At 41.3% G+C, this 20,667-nt stretch overlaps 1 protein-coding gene across 1 annotated transcript; it reads right to left on the bottom strand.

The window, feature by feature from the left end:
* Nucleotides 1–237: 237 nt before the first annotated feature.
* On the bottom strand, nt 238–9,891 carry ankmy2a (ankyrin repeat and MYND domain containing 2a). The gene is made up of 10 exons (XM_083989133.1): nt 9,657–9,891; nt 9,114–9,178; nt 7,487–7,625; nt 6,496–6,594; nt 5,527–5,687; nt 4,482–4,696; nt 2,815–2,950; nt 2,600–2,728; nt 2,330–2,459; nt 238–1,107 (listed from the first exon to the last, which is right to left on the bottom strand). Exons 1-10 carry the CDS (start codon nt 9,721–9,723, stop codon nt 977–979), a joined length of 1,272 nt encoding a protein of 423 aa, XP_083845259.1. The 5' UTR covers nt 9,724–9,891; the 3' UTR covers nt 238–976.
* Between the last annotated feature and the right edge of the window lie 10,776 nt (nt 9,892–20,667).

Raw genomic sequence — 20,667 nt, 5'->3', positions numbered from 1 at the left:
ATCTGCCTGGGGTTCTGACTTCCAACTGTAGATACAGAGAAGTAAATGTGTGGTGGGAAAAAATACAGGTAACAGGTGAAATATCAAAATCTGCTGCAGAAGAATGGTGAAGATGTTTTTTATTTACCATGATAAAGATCAAGTTTTTGGACGACTCGGGGGAAACGACGCCTCAGCTGACGTGTTGTTTGCCTCCAGCGTCTCTGTCCATTCAGGCTGCATCATAAATCAAAGAGCATCACTGACTTGTTTGGGTTTTTTTTTTTTTTTTTTTTTCCTGGACATGATGTTTCTTGTGCTGCGTTCAACAACGCTTGGTCAACAAATGATGTAGCATTTCATGGAGAAAAAAAAACAAAAAAAACAGACAAACTTTCAGTTACAATTTTGAAAATCCTGAGTGTTAACATCATCTTTTAACATTAAAAATAAATCATGTTTATGTCCTTATTTAAAAAATATACATTTTTGGTCAGTATTGTGCAGCCCTGCTATCCACTCACAATCTACCACCATGTTATTGGTACAAAACACAAAACCACAGCTCTGATTGGCTACACAGTCACGTCTTTCCTGCACCGGTTGCTACAGGTTCTTAAGGCAGATTTATGTTCCATCGTGGATGTGAACCATTAGCTCTTTAAATATTACCCATAATTGCTCTCAGTGACCTCTACCACAAACACACCAGCCTAACGAAAAGTCTCACATTCACATATGACGATGTCCTGGAAAAAGAAAAGAAAAAATAAACAAAAAACAGATATAAAAATGACACACAGATGGCCGCCGTGGCACGAACCTTCCTCATTAGTGGCGCCCGGCGCTCGAGACGCCTCGGGCCGACAATAAATACCAGCTCCTCTCTGCTGCCGGACCAGTCCTCGTCTGTCTGGCTTTAGTCTCATGCCACTGTGCTGTCTCTTGTCTGTGGAGTATGGATGTGTTCTGCTGACCGCGACTCGTCAGATGCTCCTCAGTTGCCAGTGGCTGTGGCGGCAGCGGCGGCGGGGGGGTTTGAAGGTTCTGAGGGGGCGGCCTCGCTGTTGCTCTCCACTGACAGTTCCTGTAGGGAGTCTGTGGCCTCCTGCACCTCTGAACTCTCCTCTGAAACACAAACACAACCACACAGACACCGTCAGTGAAGGTGTTGAAGACCCCAAGCTGGTCATTATGTCTCCCTCTAGTGTTGGTTTACAGCAATTGCTCAGAATCTGATCCTGCTACAGTATGACGTAACGTTTAACTCCAAAAAGAGTGTTGTTATGATTGTAGAAACCAAGGAGGATAAGAAGTCAGACTTTCCTTCCTTTTTTCTTGCTGATCCAGTGCTTGGTGTTGTGAACACAGTTAGATGTAATAACTTTATTTATATAGCACCTTTCAAAAACGAGTTACAAGGTGCTGTACAGCAGAAATAAAAACATATCAGATAGAATTGCCTGACAACGTAATAAAACCACCAAGAGAAGTAAAATTTGAATAAAATAAAATAATAAAAAAGAAGCTGAGAATAATAAAAAATATGTGGGCCACATAATCAGAGATGACCTATGTGATGATGACGGCAAACTCTGTGCACAAGCCAATATGATTGCACGGAAATTCAACAAGATTTTTAAGATTTACAATAATGTCTTTTTTTTTCCCCAGTGGGATTTCAGCTGATTAATTATCCATCTGCTTTTTACTGCTCCAGACTTTTATCATTATATTGGCCCATAAAAATGGTAAAACTTTTGACACAAGACTCAGAGTTAAATCAGTCTGAGAGATTTTCAAAGGTTTTTTTTTCTTTTCTTAACCAGACAGATTTAAATCTTGATTTTACATGACAAGTCTTTTTTTGCGGACGCTGATCACTGCAACATTAAATAGATCCTCTTATGAAAAGTGCATTAGAAAATCAAGAGAAAACACAAACAAGCTGATAATCACTGTTATTAGATTTCACACTATTACACTATTAGATTTTCATTAACTTTTATCAATAATGGGAATAATAATATAATAATAATAATGATGATTCCCTGATTTTTTTTCCATGGAGCTCTGGAAATGTTTTCCCAAAACAAAAACACATGCACAGATTTTTGTGAAATGTACAACAAAGCTCCAAAAAGCTTGTTTTTTTTATGTTCCCCGAACTTGACTCCATGTTTTGCACAGACACCGGTTACTCTTGGAGTCCAAAAAAAAGGTGTTTAAACAATAAACTTCTGTCTAAGTTTCACAATTATGATGTCATCACCTCATATGTTACTAGTCTGCTGTGACTGTGCTGCAGTGATTTATCTGCTCCTCACTAAGTGCTGAACAGGTGAAGTACCTTGGCTCTGCTGCATCCTCAGTTTGGCTGTTTCTGCTTCTTGCGTCTCTCTCTGCTCTTGGAGCTTCTTACAGACTTTCTTGTGGGTGAACCAGTGCATCTTCTGACAGGCCTGACCACAGTAGATCACCTGGTGGAAAAAAACACCCCAATTCACTTCATTTGAACATGTGCAATTTGTATTAAAAGATACAGAAAAAACTGGGATTTTCTTAAGTAAGAAGAAGAGTAGTGTGAATAGTGAAACACTGCGGTTGTCTCGACTCTCACCATTTTACAGATGGAGCATCTCTTCTCAGCTCCTTTCTCTCCACAGGAAGTGCAAAACTCAGCGTCCATGAAGCCGACCTGACCAGTGATGGCCTGAGTCAGCACCGACAGAGCTGTGGGGTCATTACCCTGTGATACGGAGGGGAAACAAATGATGACTGTATAACATTAACACAGAAACCTTTACATTTAGACGGCCTCTTTAACAAACTCACAATCTCCACAGGAGCGATGCTCCGCACCAGCTGCTGCAGCAGAGTGGCGTCACAGTACGGGAACTTGCGAATGCACTCTCTGATGAACTTCTCCTGGTAGACGGGGAAACCGTCGCTGTCCCGCCCCTTCAGCAAACTGCAGGACAGAGTTTCAGTTTCAGCAACATACATTTTTGTAAAATAAGACTCCCCAGAATCTCTCTGTAGCTTCTAAACAGTGGCCCAGACATCACATGATGTGCATAAATTACAAAGACAATTTCCTATTTCTAGCTAAATCTAACCTAAAGCACATTAAGATTATTGCATAGATACTAGAGCACAACAACATCAAAACAATACAACACATCACATATTACTACATGAAAGGATTTTAAACAGAGATGCAAGTGAAAAGTTCTCATAATCTGAACCCTCAGCTGTACTGGGTTTAGAATTAAATATATTTTAATAACATCTGTTGTTTAAATCTTTTTAACAGACAGAGACACTGACTCGTTTATCATGCTGTCAACCTCATTCCGAATCTGTGGAGTGTGGACATTTACAGGTTACACCAAAACTTGTTCATTTCAGTTTCTGTTTCTTGCCCTTTAAGAGTTGTGTTGTGTTCATGAGTGGGAGAATAAACTGGGATGAGATGACAGAGTCTGTCGTTGGGTCTAAATGCTACATTACATACATTATAAGTTTGTAAAAATAAAAAAGAGGATCAGAGGGAGCGTTTAAAACTCAAATAACTTTCTTTTGTAAGATCTGTAATTTTTTGAGATCGCTAGGATATGTAAAATAGAGACTGGTGTAAGGAGAGAAAACTTTCAAGAGGAAGAAAGTGTCTCAACTTGAAGAGTAAGCTGGCATATTAAAGGGATAGTTCGACATTTTGGCAAAGTGGCCCATTGCCATAATCCCCTTTAGTCATATCAGTAGGTTCATTACCTTTAATTGTTGGTGCAAGCTATTTTTAGAATGGCGGAGCAGAGCTGCGAGCTGCTCAGAGCTACACTACGGAGGCTCATGGGATTTCTTGGTTTCCCTCATCAAACTCATCAAATTCATAATCCAACAACTCCAAAATGCTCTGGTGGACAAGTTGTGACCTGCACATTCTCCGCGCTATGAGGTAATAACGGAACGTTATGAGACTGAGTTGTTTTCGAGGCAAATGCAGAGACTGCTTGCTGAAAAACTGACCCCAATGGGTACACGCATCAGCGGTTTTGCATGAATTTACCTTGAAAACAACTCTGTCTCGTAACGTTCTGTTATTATCTCATAGCGTGGTGAATGTGCAGGTCACAACTTGTCCACCAGAGCGTTTTGGAGTTGTTGGATTGTGTATTTGATGATTTTGTGAGGGAAACCAAGAAATCCCATTAGCCTCCGTAGCGTAGCTCTGAGCAGCTCGCGACTCTGCTCCGCCGTTCCAAAAATAGCTTGCACCGACAATTAAAGGTAACGAACCTACTGCTATGACCATAGGGATTATGGCAATGGGCCAATTTGTCAAAATGTTGAACTATCCCTTTATGATAATTTATTTCCTTTCCAATTCATGGAGTAGATGAAATGGGGGAGATTTTAGCACAACTACTACGCTGAAACTGCACATCACGTTACAACTCTCCCTCCCTCTCAGCTTCTCATCGCGATGCAGTTTTCTTCACCTCTTCATGAGTCCCTCCAGCTTGTCCTCGCGGTCCTTGAGGAAGGACGCACACTTCCCCAGCAAGCAGCTGATGTAGTGCATCTTCATGGCCAGCACCTCGTTCATGTCCTGCTGCTTGATGCACTTCTCGCAGATGAGCTCCATCACCCGCCGACACTTGTCCAGAGCCTCCACCTCTGCCAGCAGGGGGTTCTCCTTCACCAGCATCACCATCTGGAACAAAAAAGAAAACACAACACACTCCCTTCAGGTTCCATCTGTGATTAAAAAAAAAGGGCCATTTATCCAGAAATAATCAAACCTAATTTTTTTTTAAATTGTGATTTGTCATTTTTCAAATATCTTTACTATTACTACAGATTAAAAGAGCAAAATTCGCCTATTGCCATCATCCCTATAGTCTTAGGGGTAGGTTCATTACATTTAATTGATGGTGCAAGCTGTTTTTAGATCAGCGGGGCAGAGATGTGAACTGCTCAGCTAATGCACAGTACTTTCGCCTTTCCATCATTAAACTCATCAAATACACAATCCAACAACTCCAAAACGCTCTGGTGGACATTACAAGATGGAGTTGTTTTCGAGGCAAATGCGTAGCCGGAAACTACATTCCGGAAATGGCTGCCAGGCGGAGTGATTTCAAAAAAGAAAAAAAAAAGTAGTACCGAGTATTTGCTTCATGTGTTGTAATGTTACAAAATTATCCGTTATTATTTCATAGTGTGGTGAATGTGCAACTTCTTCACAAGAGCGTTTTGGCGTTGTTGGATTGTGTATTTGATGAGTTTTGAGGGAAAGGCTAAAGTACCTTTTTGTGAGCAGCTTGCGTCTCTGCCCCACCGATCTAAAAATAGCTTGCACTGACAATTAAAGGTAATGAACCTACTCCTAAGACTATAGGTATTTGCCGAATTTGCCAAAATGTTGAACTATCCCTTTAAGGAGGGGAGGAGGAAATAAGAAATGTATAAAGAGGCAGGCTATTAGAGGATGGTGCAACTAGAGAGATGAATTGAGTCTGTGTGTGAACAATGGGCTTCTACCTTCACAGGGTTGAGGTTGGTGCTCATGATGATCTTGTGCAGAGGTCCGGCCAGTTTGGGCGGCAGCTTGGGCTCCTTCTCCAAACCCTGAGCCTTGGTGTAGTAATCCAGTCTGGCACGTGAAAAGAAATTGTTGATCACCGTGACGCAGTCGTGTTGCCCTGAGGAGGGGGAAACAGATTCATGAATAATCACACTGTAAGTTACATGTTTGTGTTTAGTCAGAGCTATTCTAGTCTGACAGCAGTCAAACAGTCTGTGTCAGTGTCACTTGCTCAGCTGTACAGTTCTCAACGGGCCTGATAATTAAAACCTCAACCGTGGGTGTTGACCCCACGCTGCCCGACTCAAGAGCATTAACTGAACCTTGCCAAAAAAATAATGGAAGAAAAGAAAAAAAGAAGCACAAGACCCGTCTCAACCCGAGTTATTTGTATGTCTTTTTGGCCCGGAGCAGGTCGGGTTGGTTGAGATCTCTCTCCCTCTCTCTCTCAGCAGTCAGCTGACAGTCACCACCCCCCCCCCCCCCCCCCCCCCCCCCCCCCCCATGCACATGCTGTCAGCCACACACTCTTCATTCAGGATCTTCTTCATCCACACAACCACATCGTTGCCTCAGCCTAATTTTAATATTATTAAAATGTTGATATTATTAAATATATTATATAAATATTATCAAAATTAGGCTATTAAGCCTAAGATTAATAGAAGGGTATTATAAGAATATGATGGTATCATGGTGGGTCAACCTAATTGTTTCTAAATGGAGTTATTCAAGTCATCTAGTGAAAATTCTTGTATTTTTTTTTAATATCGCATCACATATAGCGGGGAAAAAAATTGCAATATTAGTTTTTTTCTGATGTGGTGCAGCTCTAGTTATTAAATAAAACCTCCAGATGATGGAGGTTTTATTTAAAAAGCCCATGAGCAGAACAACGACTGAGGACGCGTCGCATCCAGACGTACCGACAAATGCGGCCATTTGTGCAGCCGTCCTTCCCACCGAGTTCACCACGTCTGTCTCCGCCCCCGCGTCCAACATCATCCACGTGATATCAGTCTTCCCTGTGGGGGGGGGGGGGGGGGGGGGGGGGGGGGCACAGAGGGAGAAAAGTCAGAGCAACACACAACAGAGACGGTGGGCTGCCTGGAACATTTTAGTTCAGGGGCCACATACAGCACAACATGATCTTAAAGGGATAGTTCAACATTTTGGCAAATTGGCCCATTGCCATAATCGCTATAGTCATAGAAGTAGGTTTGTTAACTTTATTTGTCGGTGCTACGCTATGGAGGCTAAAGGAATTTCTTGGTTTCCCTCATCAAACTCATCAAATACAAAATCCCAAAACGCTTTCGTGGACAAGTTGTGACCTGCACATTCACCACGCTATGAGATAATAAAGGAACGTTATGAAACGGAGCCGTTTTCCAGGTAAATACAGGGTAAATACAGAGTCTGCTGGCTGAAAAACTGTCCCTGAACGCAACGTGCATCAGCGGTTTTGCATGAATTTACCTCAGAAACAACAATATCATTCTTATTTCATTATTTCATTTCATTATCTCATAGCGTGGTGAATGTGCAGCTCACAACTTGTCCACGACAGCGTTTTGGAGTTGTTGGATTGTGTATTTGATGAGTTTGATGAGGGAAACCAAGAAAATCCTTTAGCCTCCATAGCGTAGCCCTGAGCAGCCTGCCGCTCCGCCGTTCTAAAAATAGCTTACACTGACAATTAAAGTTAACGAACCTTCTGCTATGAGTATGACTATTATATTATATATAGCGATTATGGCAATGGGCCAATTTGCCAAAATATTGAACTATCCCTTTAAGAATTCCAATATCATTATTAAGATGTTTACAGTTAAAGAACTGTCCTTTTACAAAACATAATGGCCGTACAATCGACAGACACCCCTTCAACGTTCCACCTGTTACACCACGACGTACCCGACAGACCGGCGAACATCAGCGCCGTGTATCCGTGCTCATGTTGGTTGCAGTTGACGTCAGCTCCGTGTTGCAGGAGCAGCTTGCACATGTCCGCCTTCCCTTTGTAAGCAGCGTGCATGAGGGGGGTCATCCCATACTGTGGATGACACAACAACACTGACACATCCGCCGCACTTCACATGGACAATGTGGAAAAACCACAAAACAAACATGGTTTCTATTAACAGCATAAACATATACAGTTTTTATCAAAACCACAAACAAAAACACTTCTGTCACATGTAATTATCTTAGTAAAACATCTCAATTATATAACAATCAAAAGGCGCTTGAATTTTGTATGTATAAGTTTAATTGTTTTTCCATTTGTGACTTTTGCGCCAAACAAATATTTTCAAGTTATTAATTGTTATGAAGCTTTGTGGGCAACATAAACTGAATCCCATTCTGCAAAGAGAAGCTACCTCCACCTGTTGCAGTTCATATTTCCTTATTACTGCACCAACCAGGGGAAATACTCATCCCACCAACACTGCTGTCTATTTTTCTTCCTGCATTGAGAATCACCCACTGTACATAAAACTCAGCCTTTGTTTATGAGATCAGGCATTTCCTTCAGTCTATCAAGTCAACCAGCTACAGATGGCTTCATTTCTTTACAGCTTTTCAGCCAGGTTCTTCCTCAACTGTCATTAACTGTAATCTTACTGTCATCAATTTCATAATCATTTGTTTGTTAGATAGTTGTATACGTATTGATCATCTTTCTAACCAACCAATGAATCCTTACTATTCTTTTTCAGTTTTACTCAGTTAGGTTTTGCCTTTCTTTTAATTTTTATAATGAATTCCTGTGCTGTAATCTTTTTTTTAACCCCCTCTGAGGATTTATGGCACCTATCCATCACATTTTTTATATGTATATTAATCTGTACTATTTGTATAACACATCTGTGAACATAAGATACCTCTCATTGTTACAGTAGATGTTAAGTTATCTGCTATATGACAAAGGCTAATTTTGCAACATAGTTTGATATTTTCCATTTTCTCTTTTCACATGACAAAAGGACTGAAAATGGAGTAATATGTCCGGTATCTACTGAAGTGCTGAAAAGACTCGCACAGGTTGTGTTACTTAGCAGCCTACTTGTGTCAGACAGCTGATGCTGGCAGGTCGACACAACAGACTGACAGAAAGAAAGAAGGACGTGACGGACGTCCTTCAAAACCCTTGAGTGTGGAGGCTCACGAGTCCACTTGTCCCCCACACATGTCAATGAACAAAGGAAGAGCTTTGCTAAAAGATCCCATCATGTGTTCTCTTCAGTAAAAGCTGATACTGAAATACTGAAATGCACCAGCCACAGCTTGGGAAAGAAGCCACTCTGGTTACATTCAAGATGCAAATTCAAGAATAAATACGCTATCGGCTCTGTCACTTTTTTTTGAATAACTAATTTAACTAACTATTTTTTTTATAGTGTTATGTTACCAGTGAATGACCAATACACCAGTACAGCACATCAGTGTCCTGGCATGTGAGTTGGGAGACATATGGGCTAAGGCAAAATGTGTGAGCCTGTTTTTGAGACTTTATTCTTGTCAGACATGTTCAATTTACCTCATCCAAACAGTTGACTCGAACATCCTTACAGCCCAGCAGCCTCGAGGCCTCTTGAACATTTCCTAAAAGCACAAAACTCAACATTAATCCAACAGAGACAGAGCAGCTAAGTTATAGCTTCATCAGCAGTTTATGCAGCCCTAATGATATGTCTTCAGTCACGTTATGCATCAGTTACATAGCACACGTGCTCTTAAACGTATACAGTGCGAACATTTCTATATAAACTGCATCAAAGATTGGTTTCATCCTGGGAGCTGAGATGGGGACATGGACACAGCAAGCTATCAGATGGAAGCTACTCATTAGCTCTTAGATAACGTTAGCCCAGCTAGCAAGCTTCGTCGTTACATTTAACATTAAACGCACTGGTGCGCTTTCACAAAGCAGTCCCAGGTCAGCATGTGTGATAAACTGACATCATTCTGTTTTATTTCCATCACTAACTTATCACGAAGAAGCTAACACGCGCTAACTACTACTAACTACTGCATGCATGGTTTCCTCAGGGATTAGCGTTAGCCGGAGAGGGGGACTTACCTGCAGTAATAACCTCAAACAACTCCTTTTCGCTTGAAGACAGGTCTCCCTTCTTAGGAGCAGACATGATGGTGTTTAATAGTTTAAATCTAGAGTATGAAGACACGAGTCAAGTCAAGAAATAACTATTAAAACGCATGTGTGTGTGCACGACTTTCCAGAGCTGCTTGCGCTCGGGTATAAAGGCTAGCACAGGTTGAGCTGTCATTCAGGACGTACCATCTTGTCCTGGAAGTAGGGGGAGAACTGGGTCACAGCAAAGGAAACACTGCAACATTTAGACAGGAAGCTTGGATTATGTCTTCAGCAGATATATCCACAACTGGCTCTGAGACATACAATAATAAAATGAATGCTTTAAAGCCACAACTTTAACATCGGCGCAGCTATGACGGTTACTTACACCCCTTTCTTTAACTGAAATAATCAGATCCACAAAAGAGAATGTGCTAGATATTCTTTGACTGTACATGTGAATGAATCGTGGACTAAAAAGTAATGAATGCACGACAACTTCCTGTGCAACCAGCGCTGTTATATCTACATTTTATTTATGTTTTTTTAATCTGCTTTATCGCTATTTATTTTAACCCTTTTTATTTTCATCTTATTTTGTTATATCATTTTTTAATCTTTTACTTGCCTTTTACATGTTTTCATTATTTTGATTTCATTATCTCAATTCTGTGCTTTATGCTGTTTCAGTGCTTATACTTCCTTTCATTACCTAATTAATCTTACATTTTACTGTAGTTCATCCTGTTCTCAATGTATGTTGTTGGGTTCTGTTTTTGCATGTGTTGCTTGTAGTCGGGTGTTTGTCTCTGTCAATGTGTTAATCAAAGATGGATTATGGAAGTGGCCTACACTTTGTTGGCCTTTAGATAAGAGTTATGCAGCAATCATGCAATAAATACTACCCTTGTGACAGTTATAATGTTCAGTTTCTGTGGAGTGGTGTTCATGGTTAGACTGTTTGTGACACTGTTCAACTGCCCATAGCCTACCAATATAGGCTATTGGTTGTCGTCTTTATTTGTTGTAATGGATACACACACACCAACATTTGTGTGCTGTGGTAAAAACCTACAGTGAAGTTGACTTCTTTTTTTTTTTACATAGCCAGAATAAAAAACAATCTCACACACACACACACACACACACACACACACACACACACACACACACACACACACACACACACACACACACACACACACACACACACACACACACACACACACACACACACAACTTTGATCCCAATAAGACCGGCAAGTTTAAATCATGGTTTTGAATTTTCTCAAGAAATGAATCATCAACATTTTAAAATGGGCTTAACATTGGACATACAATCCATTACATTTGATCCAAAAGCACCATATTCTTCAACAAGCTATGAACTCTAACCCAGCCAAGACACACCCCTAAGGATGAGCTTCTTTCACAAATCAAATTCTGCAAATTATTCTTGCATTTGGAAGGTAAAAATGAATCTGGGAGATGCTGCCATGATTTCGACTAATTGGGGCAGTTTTTAAATCCAAAACATTTGGCTGCATCCAGAGATTTTCAAACTGAGGAAGGTTCAGAGGGAGACACACTGACAAAGGGTTTTTGAGAGGTAAACTGGACAAGTTTGTACAAGAGGAGCAGCAGAAGAAAGAAGCTCCCCACCACCGCATTCACTGTGACTTAATTTAACTTTATTGTCATTCAGGCAACAAAAAAAAGAGGGGGAAAGAAAGAAAGAAAAGCACACAACTTTATTATCATTAGTAAAACATGAACACAAATAAAACACACATGTCATTCATCAAACACAATGACTCCTATCACACTTGTTTCTCATGATGTGAAAACCAATATAAACCCCTTTAGAATGCAAGTAGACAGTCATCATTTCTAATGACATTCGGACTAACTGTCATAGACCGTGTTCTTGTGTATGGCATGACAATGAGGGAGGCCAAAGGGTCCAACCAAACATCAATAGATTCTCTGTGTCTGTATTTTGACCGATTAGAGCAAAATCTGACGACATTGTTTGGTTTTGAGCACAGGTAAAACTATTAAGAGGCGATGGTTTGGTTTTGCAAAAAGAAGCTGAGGTTTTGTGAATGTAGTGTGACAAAAGAGTTTTGTGTTTATAGACTATGTATAGAACTTGCTTTGAAACTAGCATTTATGAGAGTAGGTTCACATGCAAAAGTAGATAACTGCCTGGTACAAGTGAAATGTGACATTGCTCTCCAACTAACTATGACAGAAAACAATAATGAAAAACAACACTAAACCCAGGGCCACAACTAGTCTGAAGCAAAATTGTCAATATAACTGCAACATGATACATGATGTGTGGTTTACTTAGCTACTGTCCTTTGCACAGGGAGAATAATGTGCATGTGTGTGTTGATGACGTGTGTAGTGTACATGAAGGGTGTGATAATTCATATGCTATGTGCTCAACTTTGAAAAGTGACACGCCACTTTTACATTACACACCTTCTTTGTTAACATCTTCAGTCACTACTCTTCCATCAGGGTACCTGTTCCATCTTAATGTCACATCAGTCACATTCATGTTCCTCAGCTGCTGTTTGATCTGAGGAGGAGACGACTTGAATTAGAAGAAAATATACCAAACAGCTTGACATTCATTATATCCCCATGTAGATTTGTTGATTTGCATTTAGCCTGGAAAACCAACATGCAAATGTGGCTAAGCAAAAGTAAATCTCCTCTGGATTTTGTTTGGATACAAGACAGATTAAATGACAAATGTAAAAGTGCGCTTTGACTCACTTGCTTTAAGATGTCCTCTTCCACTTCAGGGTTGTTATGTTCCAGCACTGACCCTTGTGAGCTGATCCTAACTTTAATGATCCTCACAATGGGACCTGATAATGACACAAACACGTTCCATCATGACCTTCATGACAGGCCAAGACACAGTAGGATGTAAAGTGTTCCGTTCTGTTACCTGCTGTTTTACATTATTTCTATCATAGAGAAAATAAACATCAGCACCGTTAAACTACAAGTTCAAATTTTAGATTCAAATTAGAATATCAACCATCACCAACAAAGAGGAAATGAAGTGGTTTACTCAGTTACAGATGAATGGAAGCACTCAATCACATAGGAACGCTCCCCATTTACCAGATTCACTCTTCACCATAGCAGCACAGCTGTCTTTGCTTACTTTTCCCGGTTTCCAGTATCTAAATGAGGAGTAGGTCCCGTCTGACCATGTCCATGGGCCTCTGAAGAGGCCGACCCACACCCTCAAGTCTTTAGCTACTTTCTGAATGATCTGGCTCTCAGCCTCATTCCTCACACTGGCCAGGTCTGTGTGATGTGTCCTGCAGTAGTCCCGAGCATCAAACCAAGTTACCATGTTGTTAGAGAGAACATACTGTTCTTCACCAAGATTTTTCCCTGAATGAAAAAGGAGAGATAAATGCCACTTATTGTGTTGCACCATGCTGAATGTGTCCTGGATTGCGAGTCTCTGTGGTCTCTTGTCTGACTGCTAGTTATCATGCAGGACACATTGGGCCTCATGCAGTAAGATTAAATTCTGAAACACCCTTTTTCTGTTTTGCTTGCACCAGTGACCCTGAACAGGCCCAGCAAACAAAAGTAAATAAGAGTTTCATACTGCACTGACAAACGAAACAAAATATATAAATACTATAATAGTCTGTGTGTATCTACAAACTTGCTTGCATGCATTTGAATGTGTGATTCCAGAATGAGCATGAATGACACTCACCATCATAGCAAACCGAGTAAAACTTATTTAAACAGTGAGTTTTACACAGTTTCCCATGTTGGAAATAACCACAGTCCCCTTTTTGATTCTGACCCCCAACCAAATAATTTCTTTCTCCCTCTTTGTAGAAATCTTTGTCTGCCAGAGACCAGTGCCATGTCTTAATTGTTCCTGTCCTAAGTCCTATCCACAGGCTGTCATCATATTTGTCCTCAACATCTCTAAGAAGCCTTTCCATCTCTTCCATGTCATCAATGGTGGCCAGGTCCAAACAGTTCTCTCTGCAGTAGCTCTGAGCCTCAGACCAGGTTTTTGGAGTTGTCACTACAACATATTGATGCTGAGGGACACATGAAGCCAGAGAGCAGAGTCCTGGGGAAGAAATACCAGAAAACTTTAGGCTTTGTTTCAGTGGTAAAAATGATCAACAGCCAATGAGAGGAAAGAAAAGAAGAGACATTCAAAGACTTGATTTAGCTGTGAGTTACATTTACATTAACTATAAAGAGTACGGTAATACTGACCTGATAGAAGCAGAGTTAGATGTGAGATCCTCTCCATAGCTGTAACAATGTCCATAACAGAGGAAAGAGGATTTACTTCTTCAAACTCTAGAAATGTAGAATATGCCTTCAAAAGGTAGCCACAATGATAAATTGACTTTCTGCTGCTCTGCAACGTTGTACAAAGTAAAGCATCAGTCACTCTGCCAGTCACCTCAAGGATCAAACTGGTTCATTGGTTGAGAGATAGTTCATCTGCTTATTCCACCTATAACACACACTTTGCATTCAGCCTTTGCTTCACAAATCAGTCAAACCCAAGACTTGCCCTCACACAAAGTTCAGTCGTCTCTGCCCGACTCTCCTTCATCCAGGAGTTTGCCTGGCAATTAACCGTGCATTTCAATTCAAAACACTGTCAAGGGCAGTGTCCCGTAGAAAGAGAATGTTGAAATTACTGTGGTGCCTGACAAGCAGCATAACCACGTAACTGTCTGACAACGCCGCCCCCTGATGGTGGGCAGAGGGGATCCCTCAGTTTTCCTTCACATGTAGTGTGGCTATCTTATATCTTTCCCGCAAAAGGGACAGTTGACAATGAGGCAAATATGTATAAACAATAACAAATTTATTACAATTAGTAAAAATACAAAATATTCAGTGTAAAAGCAATAAGTCTAGGATGCTATGAATAGAATGTTTGCTGGTTGATAACTGGTTGGAACTCGTCGGTCAAGAAAGGTCGGACTGGCACGAGCAGAGATCCCTCTTCCTCAGGGGGCTCCTGGAGAGACCAGAAACAAGAGACAGCAAACCCAACACCGGGACACATGCAACACATCAAGCACTACACACATAAAATATCAATACACCACTACAGTATATCACACAGTGTTGTGGTTATAGAGAATGTGAAGCTGACGTCACGCCGCTTTGCGGTATGGGACGTCGGCGCCATCTTTGGAGGAACGCAAACGTAAACAGAGAGTGGGGACTGGATTCAAGACCCAGATTTACTCCCTCCACTGACTTATCCAGACATCGTGAACTATCTCGTTTTTGGTATTAGTGCATATACTACTGTGGCATTTTTTTACGCAGCAGCTGTCCCACCATGATTACTTTTAAGCGACTTTGGGGAACTTTTTTTAGGGAGACGAGCAAGTGTTTACATTCGCGATCCTCCAAAGATGGCGCCCAACATCCCACGGCGTGACGTAACTTCACATTCTCTATAGACACCACTACAGTGTCTCACCCATGTGGTCACCCCGAAGAGAGGAGCAGTACACCCGTGCAAATCCGGCCTTATACAGAGACAGTCTAAGAAGAGAACACATGTAAGAGAGGAGTACAACCAGCATCAACAGCATTTAAATTAATTCACTCAGAATTATAACTGACCATTGGTCCCAAAGACACACAAAGACAAAAGAAGAAAAAGAACCAAAGCAAGTTCAATTCACAAAAGGCAGATGATTTAAAGCAGAAGTAAGCAGAATGTTTGTGTTAATATAAGTTTTAAATAGTTATATCTTCCGACAGCAATCACTTATATAGAGTGTTTGGTCCGAAACACGGGTCTGTCAGTCACTCTGCTCTGCTGTAAGCCGAGGAGAAAACTTCTTGTATACTTCCTTGTATCCTACAAGCTTTATCCAATGAGGAGAGAGAACGGCATGAAGGGCTGTGTGTGCAGCCAAGGGATGCGCGTGAATGTGGTGATGTAGGGACGAGGACCAATAGATCCATGACGAGGGCGGGGACTGCTAACTCCATCAGCTGATAAGAAGTTAGCCAAAACGACCGGATCGCTTACTTCTGCTTTAACTGGCCTGGGGTCTCATTTATAACCGTTGCGTATGTAGCCGATGATCATATCTGGCCCTCTGCGTTGTGTTTCTCACAGCCTGTCCTAGGTGGAGTTAGAACACTGGTCTCCTGCACGGCAGGTGACGATGCTAACCGCTTTGCCAAGAGGTTGACAACAGCTTGGCAAGTTGGTTAGCACGTCCTTTATGGGTGGAGTGAGTGCACATCCGTTACATGTACGCACAAAACGGGGCTGAAAGTGGCGTACGTGACTTTCCACGCCAAGGTTGTGATCTATAAAAAACAAACTTGACGGGAGAATGTGCGCAGCCCTAAGCAAACTCTGACCCATGCGTACGCATGGTTTGGAGGACCTCCAGCCCTGCCTTTGCTACTGGCCCTGCTGACAACATCTCTTCTCCAGTGCCCGAAGTCTCTGCCCCCAATCCTATAGCTGCTACCTTTGCCCCCCTGTATTACCATCCAACTGTGACCCCTCCTGGACCAGGATGGGGGCTAAACCCAAGTCTCTTACCACCTCCACTCCTCGAGAGACATGCATCCTGGTCCCTAGTTGCGAATGGAAACAGAAGAAACACACTGCCTCCTCGAGCACCCCACCCAAGTCCGCTTTAATGCACGGGCTTACCCGGGCGGAAGCCCAGGGACCTACCGAGTTCAGGGGCCTATTGATGAGCTGGCAAAGTCGCATTGTTTTGTTACTTGTCAGGTTTACTGTCAATCACTTTATACGCATGTTTGTGGCTGCTGATTGATCCAAATTAACCCTTCGCTATGACCCGCCCCGCAGCCTCCGCTCCCCTTGGTTACTGTTACTACGTCTACCGAGCTTTCCCGCCTTGAGTGACAGTTGGAAAATGACAGGGAAAAACACATTTGAGAGTGGTGTTCATAAAAGAAAAGTGGTTCCTGAGAAAGAATCTAGGGAAAAAGAGTTACTGGAGAGGATCCCAAAGCTCACAGGATTCTTTAAACGACCTGCCACGGATGATGGTGGACCCACAAAAAGCTCAGTATCTCACTCACCGGAGGCAGAAGACGAGGCGGGGCTCGCGCATACCAGACCCCACTGACCCCTTACAACTAACCCAAAGTCACATAATTTTAACACTCGCCATGTAAATCATCTGAATCTGTCTAACCTCCGTTCCCTTCCCCCCGCCTCTCAGCCCACTCCAGTGCAAAGTTTCCTCAAACTGGCACTGTTCAACTCCTGCTCTCTCAACAATAAAGGCCTACTTCTAAATGAGTTAATCACTGACAATAACCTGGACCTCTTCTGTATGAGTGAAACATGGCATAAACCTTTGGACGACTTCTCTCTCAACCAGACCACACCAAATGGATTAACCTTCGACAAACCCCGCTCCGAAGGCCAGGGAGGAAGCATTGCGGTCATCCACAGAAAGGACATCAAAACCACCACCATCTCACTCCCTGCTGCCCACTCCTTTGAAAAAGCATTGCTCTTAAGCTCTCTGGCCCCACCCCCTTGTCATTGCCGTCATTTATCGTCCACCCAAGCCAAACTCCTCATTTCTTCCTGATTATTCTGATTTTCTCACACAGTTCTGCGCCATCTCAACATCCATTCTCCTTCTTGGCGGCTTCAATCTCCACATTGACAATCCTGACTGCAATTCTGCTACTGATTTCCTGGATCTACTCCAATGCTGCAACTTTCAACAACACATCAACTTCCCCACACACCGCTACGGTCACATCCTGGATCTGGTCTGCTCCACTGGCATCACCGTCAAAATCATCTCCAGCTCCAATTTCCACATTTCTGACCACTTTACTATGGACATTGAGACCCCTCTTCCTATCCCAAAAATCAAACGCCTGATCTCGTTCTGCAACCTCAACTCCCTCTCCCGCTCCCAGTTTGCATCCTGTCTTGCCACCACCATGTATGCTTCCTTTCCCCCTACTTCTGACAACACCACTGACCTGGTAAACTTCTACAACTCTGAGTAGTGAAATGGCACTCATATGCCGCCCAAGCTGAGTGAGTAGTCGGATACAACTGTCTCCCCATCACCTCTCCTCTCATTACCTAAATCATCTGTCTGTCTGTATGTTTTTGGACTTCCTGTTTTATTTTGTAGTTTGTGTTCATTCCTATTGTCGTTCATCCTGGAGCAGTTAACTGATATAATAACTACTGTCGAAAATGAGATGAAACTTGTAAAGAAATGGTTTGATGTAAATGAGCTATCTTTAAATATAAGAAAAACAAAATGTATGATCTTTGGGAACCGTAAAACAGACACAGTAGTTAAATTGAGAATAGAGGATACAGAAATTTAAAGGGTGTTTGAAACAAAAATTTTAGGTGTCATTATGGATCATAAACTGAATTGGAAAATGCATATTAATCATGTCAAATCAAAATTAGCCAAATCAATTGCCATATTATACAAGGTAAAAGATATGTTGAACCAGCATGCTTTGTATATTCTGTATTGTACAATGGTTGTCCCTTTTATAACGTACTGTCTAGAAATATGGGGGAATGCATATTCTACCCATACTAAACCGATCTTTATTCTTCAGAAAAGAGCTGTAAGGATTATCACTAAGTCAAATTATAGAGAACCATCAAATGAATTATTTATTAAATTAAGGGTCTTCAAATTGACTTAGTGGACTATAAAATAGCATTGATAATGTACAAAGTGTATAACAACTTGTTACCTTGTAAAATTGTGAACATGTTTAAAAAAAGGGAATGTAGATATGAGCTCCGAGGGAAACGTATGATTGAAAAAACAAAGTCCAGGACTAAAATAAAAGATAAATGTATTTCTGTAAGGGGTGTAAATATATGGAATGCACTTGATGATGAATTGAAGATGTGCCAGTCAATTCATGAATTCAAACGTTTGTTTAAGAATAAGGTATTTGAAAAATATGAGAGATGCGGTTGATGTAGCTGACACTATTATGGAATTATGTTTGGGATTTTGTGCAAAACGATATGATTTTCTGTTTGATGTTTTGAATGATGTGATCTGAATTGCTGATCATGTAAGAAGGGTAGGCGAAAATAAGCGATAGCTTCAGCCTATGCCTTTTCGGTTTGGCTCTCTTCTAGTTGAACTGATGTTTTCTGTTGGACTTTTAATTTTGAAAGACCTGACCGAAATAAACAAATTTTCATTCATTCATCACTTCCTGTCGAGCTCCTTTCTTCTGTTTCCCGCCAATAATCTCCACACCTGTATTTAAGCTCATGTGTCACGCCCCTTCCTTTGCCAGATTGTCGTGGTGCGTTCGAGATGAGCCAGGCCTGCGCAGAATCGATCGCCGGTGACCAGCGCACAATGCATGCCGGTTAGATTTGTGTCCGACTTGATCCCGACTTGCTCTGACGTCATGCACGCGCCTGCAATGATAACCTCACGAGATCAAGGCGGCCGCAGTTTTTAGAGCCAGGCGCCGCAGTTGCTCTCCACCGACTGCAAACCTTAAAGTTTGTAGTTCAAACGCTACGTTTTGTCGAAAATCCTAATTTTCTGTGTAATTGTTATTGTAATATTCTTGTTGTAATATATTGTTGTTGTAATATTTAATGCTATTAAATGAATTCTCATGTTGTGCTGTAAAGGTTTCATTTGTGAACAAACATATTTTGTGTGGTTGATTGCCTAATAGGCTAATAATGATCATCATCATCATCAACATAATGCCGGATATTTATTTTACACTCATCAACGAACAATAAGTGCTTTACAAGGCACACAAATGGTAAAATACAATGCCAGATACACACCTATTCCTATACATATTTTAGACCACAAATAAAAGTATAATTTTAGAAAAATAAACTTTGTATGACCTCAAAAACGTGAACCTTAAAAGTATGATCAATTCATTGGTACAAAGTTTGTATTCCTCTTTAGTACATTTGTGAGATTAAACAGTACACAGTGGAATTTATGTGTCCATTATTCTCTGGCTACAGTAGCCTTCATATCACTGTAACTGCAGTAAAAATATTCACATGTGGGTGTGTGTGTGTGTGTGTGTGTGTGTGTGTGTGTGTGAAAGTTAAGAGTTGTTTAAAAAAAACAAATAAACATACAGTATATCCCCGTTCAACAAATTTAGGGGACCTGGAGGAAGTTTCAGAAGTCCTGGAGAAGGGGGTCCTGGAAAAAGTAGCCTATGTGTGGTTCAGTGTTTCCCCTACCCCAAAAGTCTTATGTTTTTCTTTTATAAATGTAGTAATGATGGTCCACAATTGTGATAAAATGTAGCCTATAGTAAAGGGAAATTTGCTTTTCCTGGCATTCTGGGTGGCCAGCTCCCATACAACTCTGGTACAAGAATCACCAAATCTGCAATCACTGGGATTGGCAATAGTCTGGTCACAGGGTTCCCACACAAGAAAGAGATCTGTTCAATTTCAAGTAGGTGTGGTAAGTTTTTTTTTAATGCAGCTGGGTATATAAGGCACCTGCAGAACCTGGTTTTGACCTGCAACAATGGATAGAGTTGTGATTACCGTGAGGGATAACGAAGGTGCCATTCAGTTAAAAGTAAGCAGAGAAACTGCAGAAAGAAAATGAGAACTGGTGAGTACAAAAGTAAAGTATGATACCTTAATTTCATGAGACACTTGGATGGCATGTATTAAATGAAATCTGATTTTTCCCAGATAAAAAGTATGCTGCTGACCTAGTTAAGCAAATAAGAGCCGCAGAACACAATCAAGGGCCGCGTTTCCCAGATTTGTTAAGAAGCTCTTAGCGCTAAGATCTTCTTAGGAACGCTCTTAAGAACGCTGTGAAAGAAGAACGTGTTTCCCAGAGTCGTTCTTAGCTTAAGAAGATCTTTCACTAAGAAGGAAATGTAAGATCGAGCTGACCCACTCTTACGAGTCTTCTTA

This window comes from Trachurus trachurus, assembly GCF_905171665.1.
Source record: "Trachurus trachurus genome assembly, chromosome: 16".
Taxonomy (NCBI): domain Eukaryota; kingdom Metazoa; phylum Chordata; class Actinopteri; order Carangiformes; family Carangidae; genus Trachurus; species Trachurus trachurus.
The sequence above is the reverse complement of the archived record's forward strand: the minus strand, read 5'-3'. Positions and strand labels throughout refer to the sequence as shown.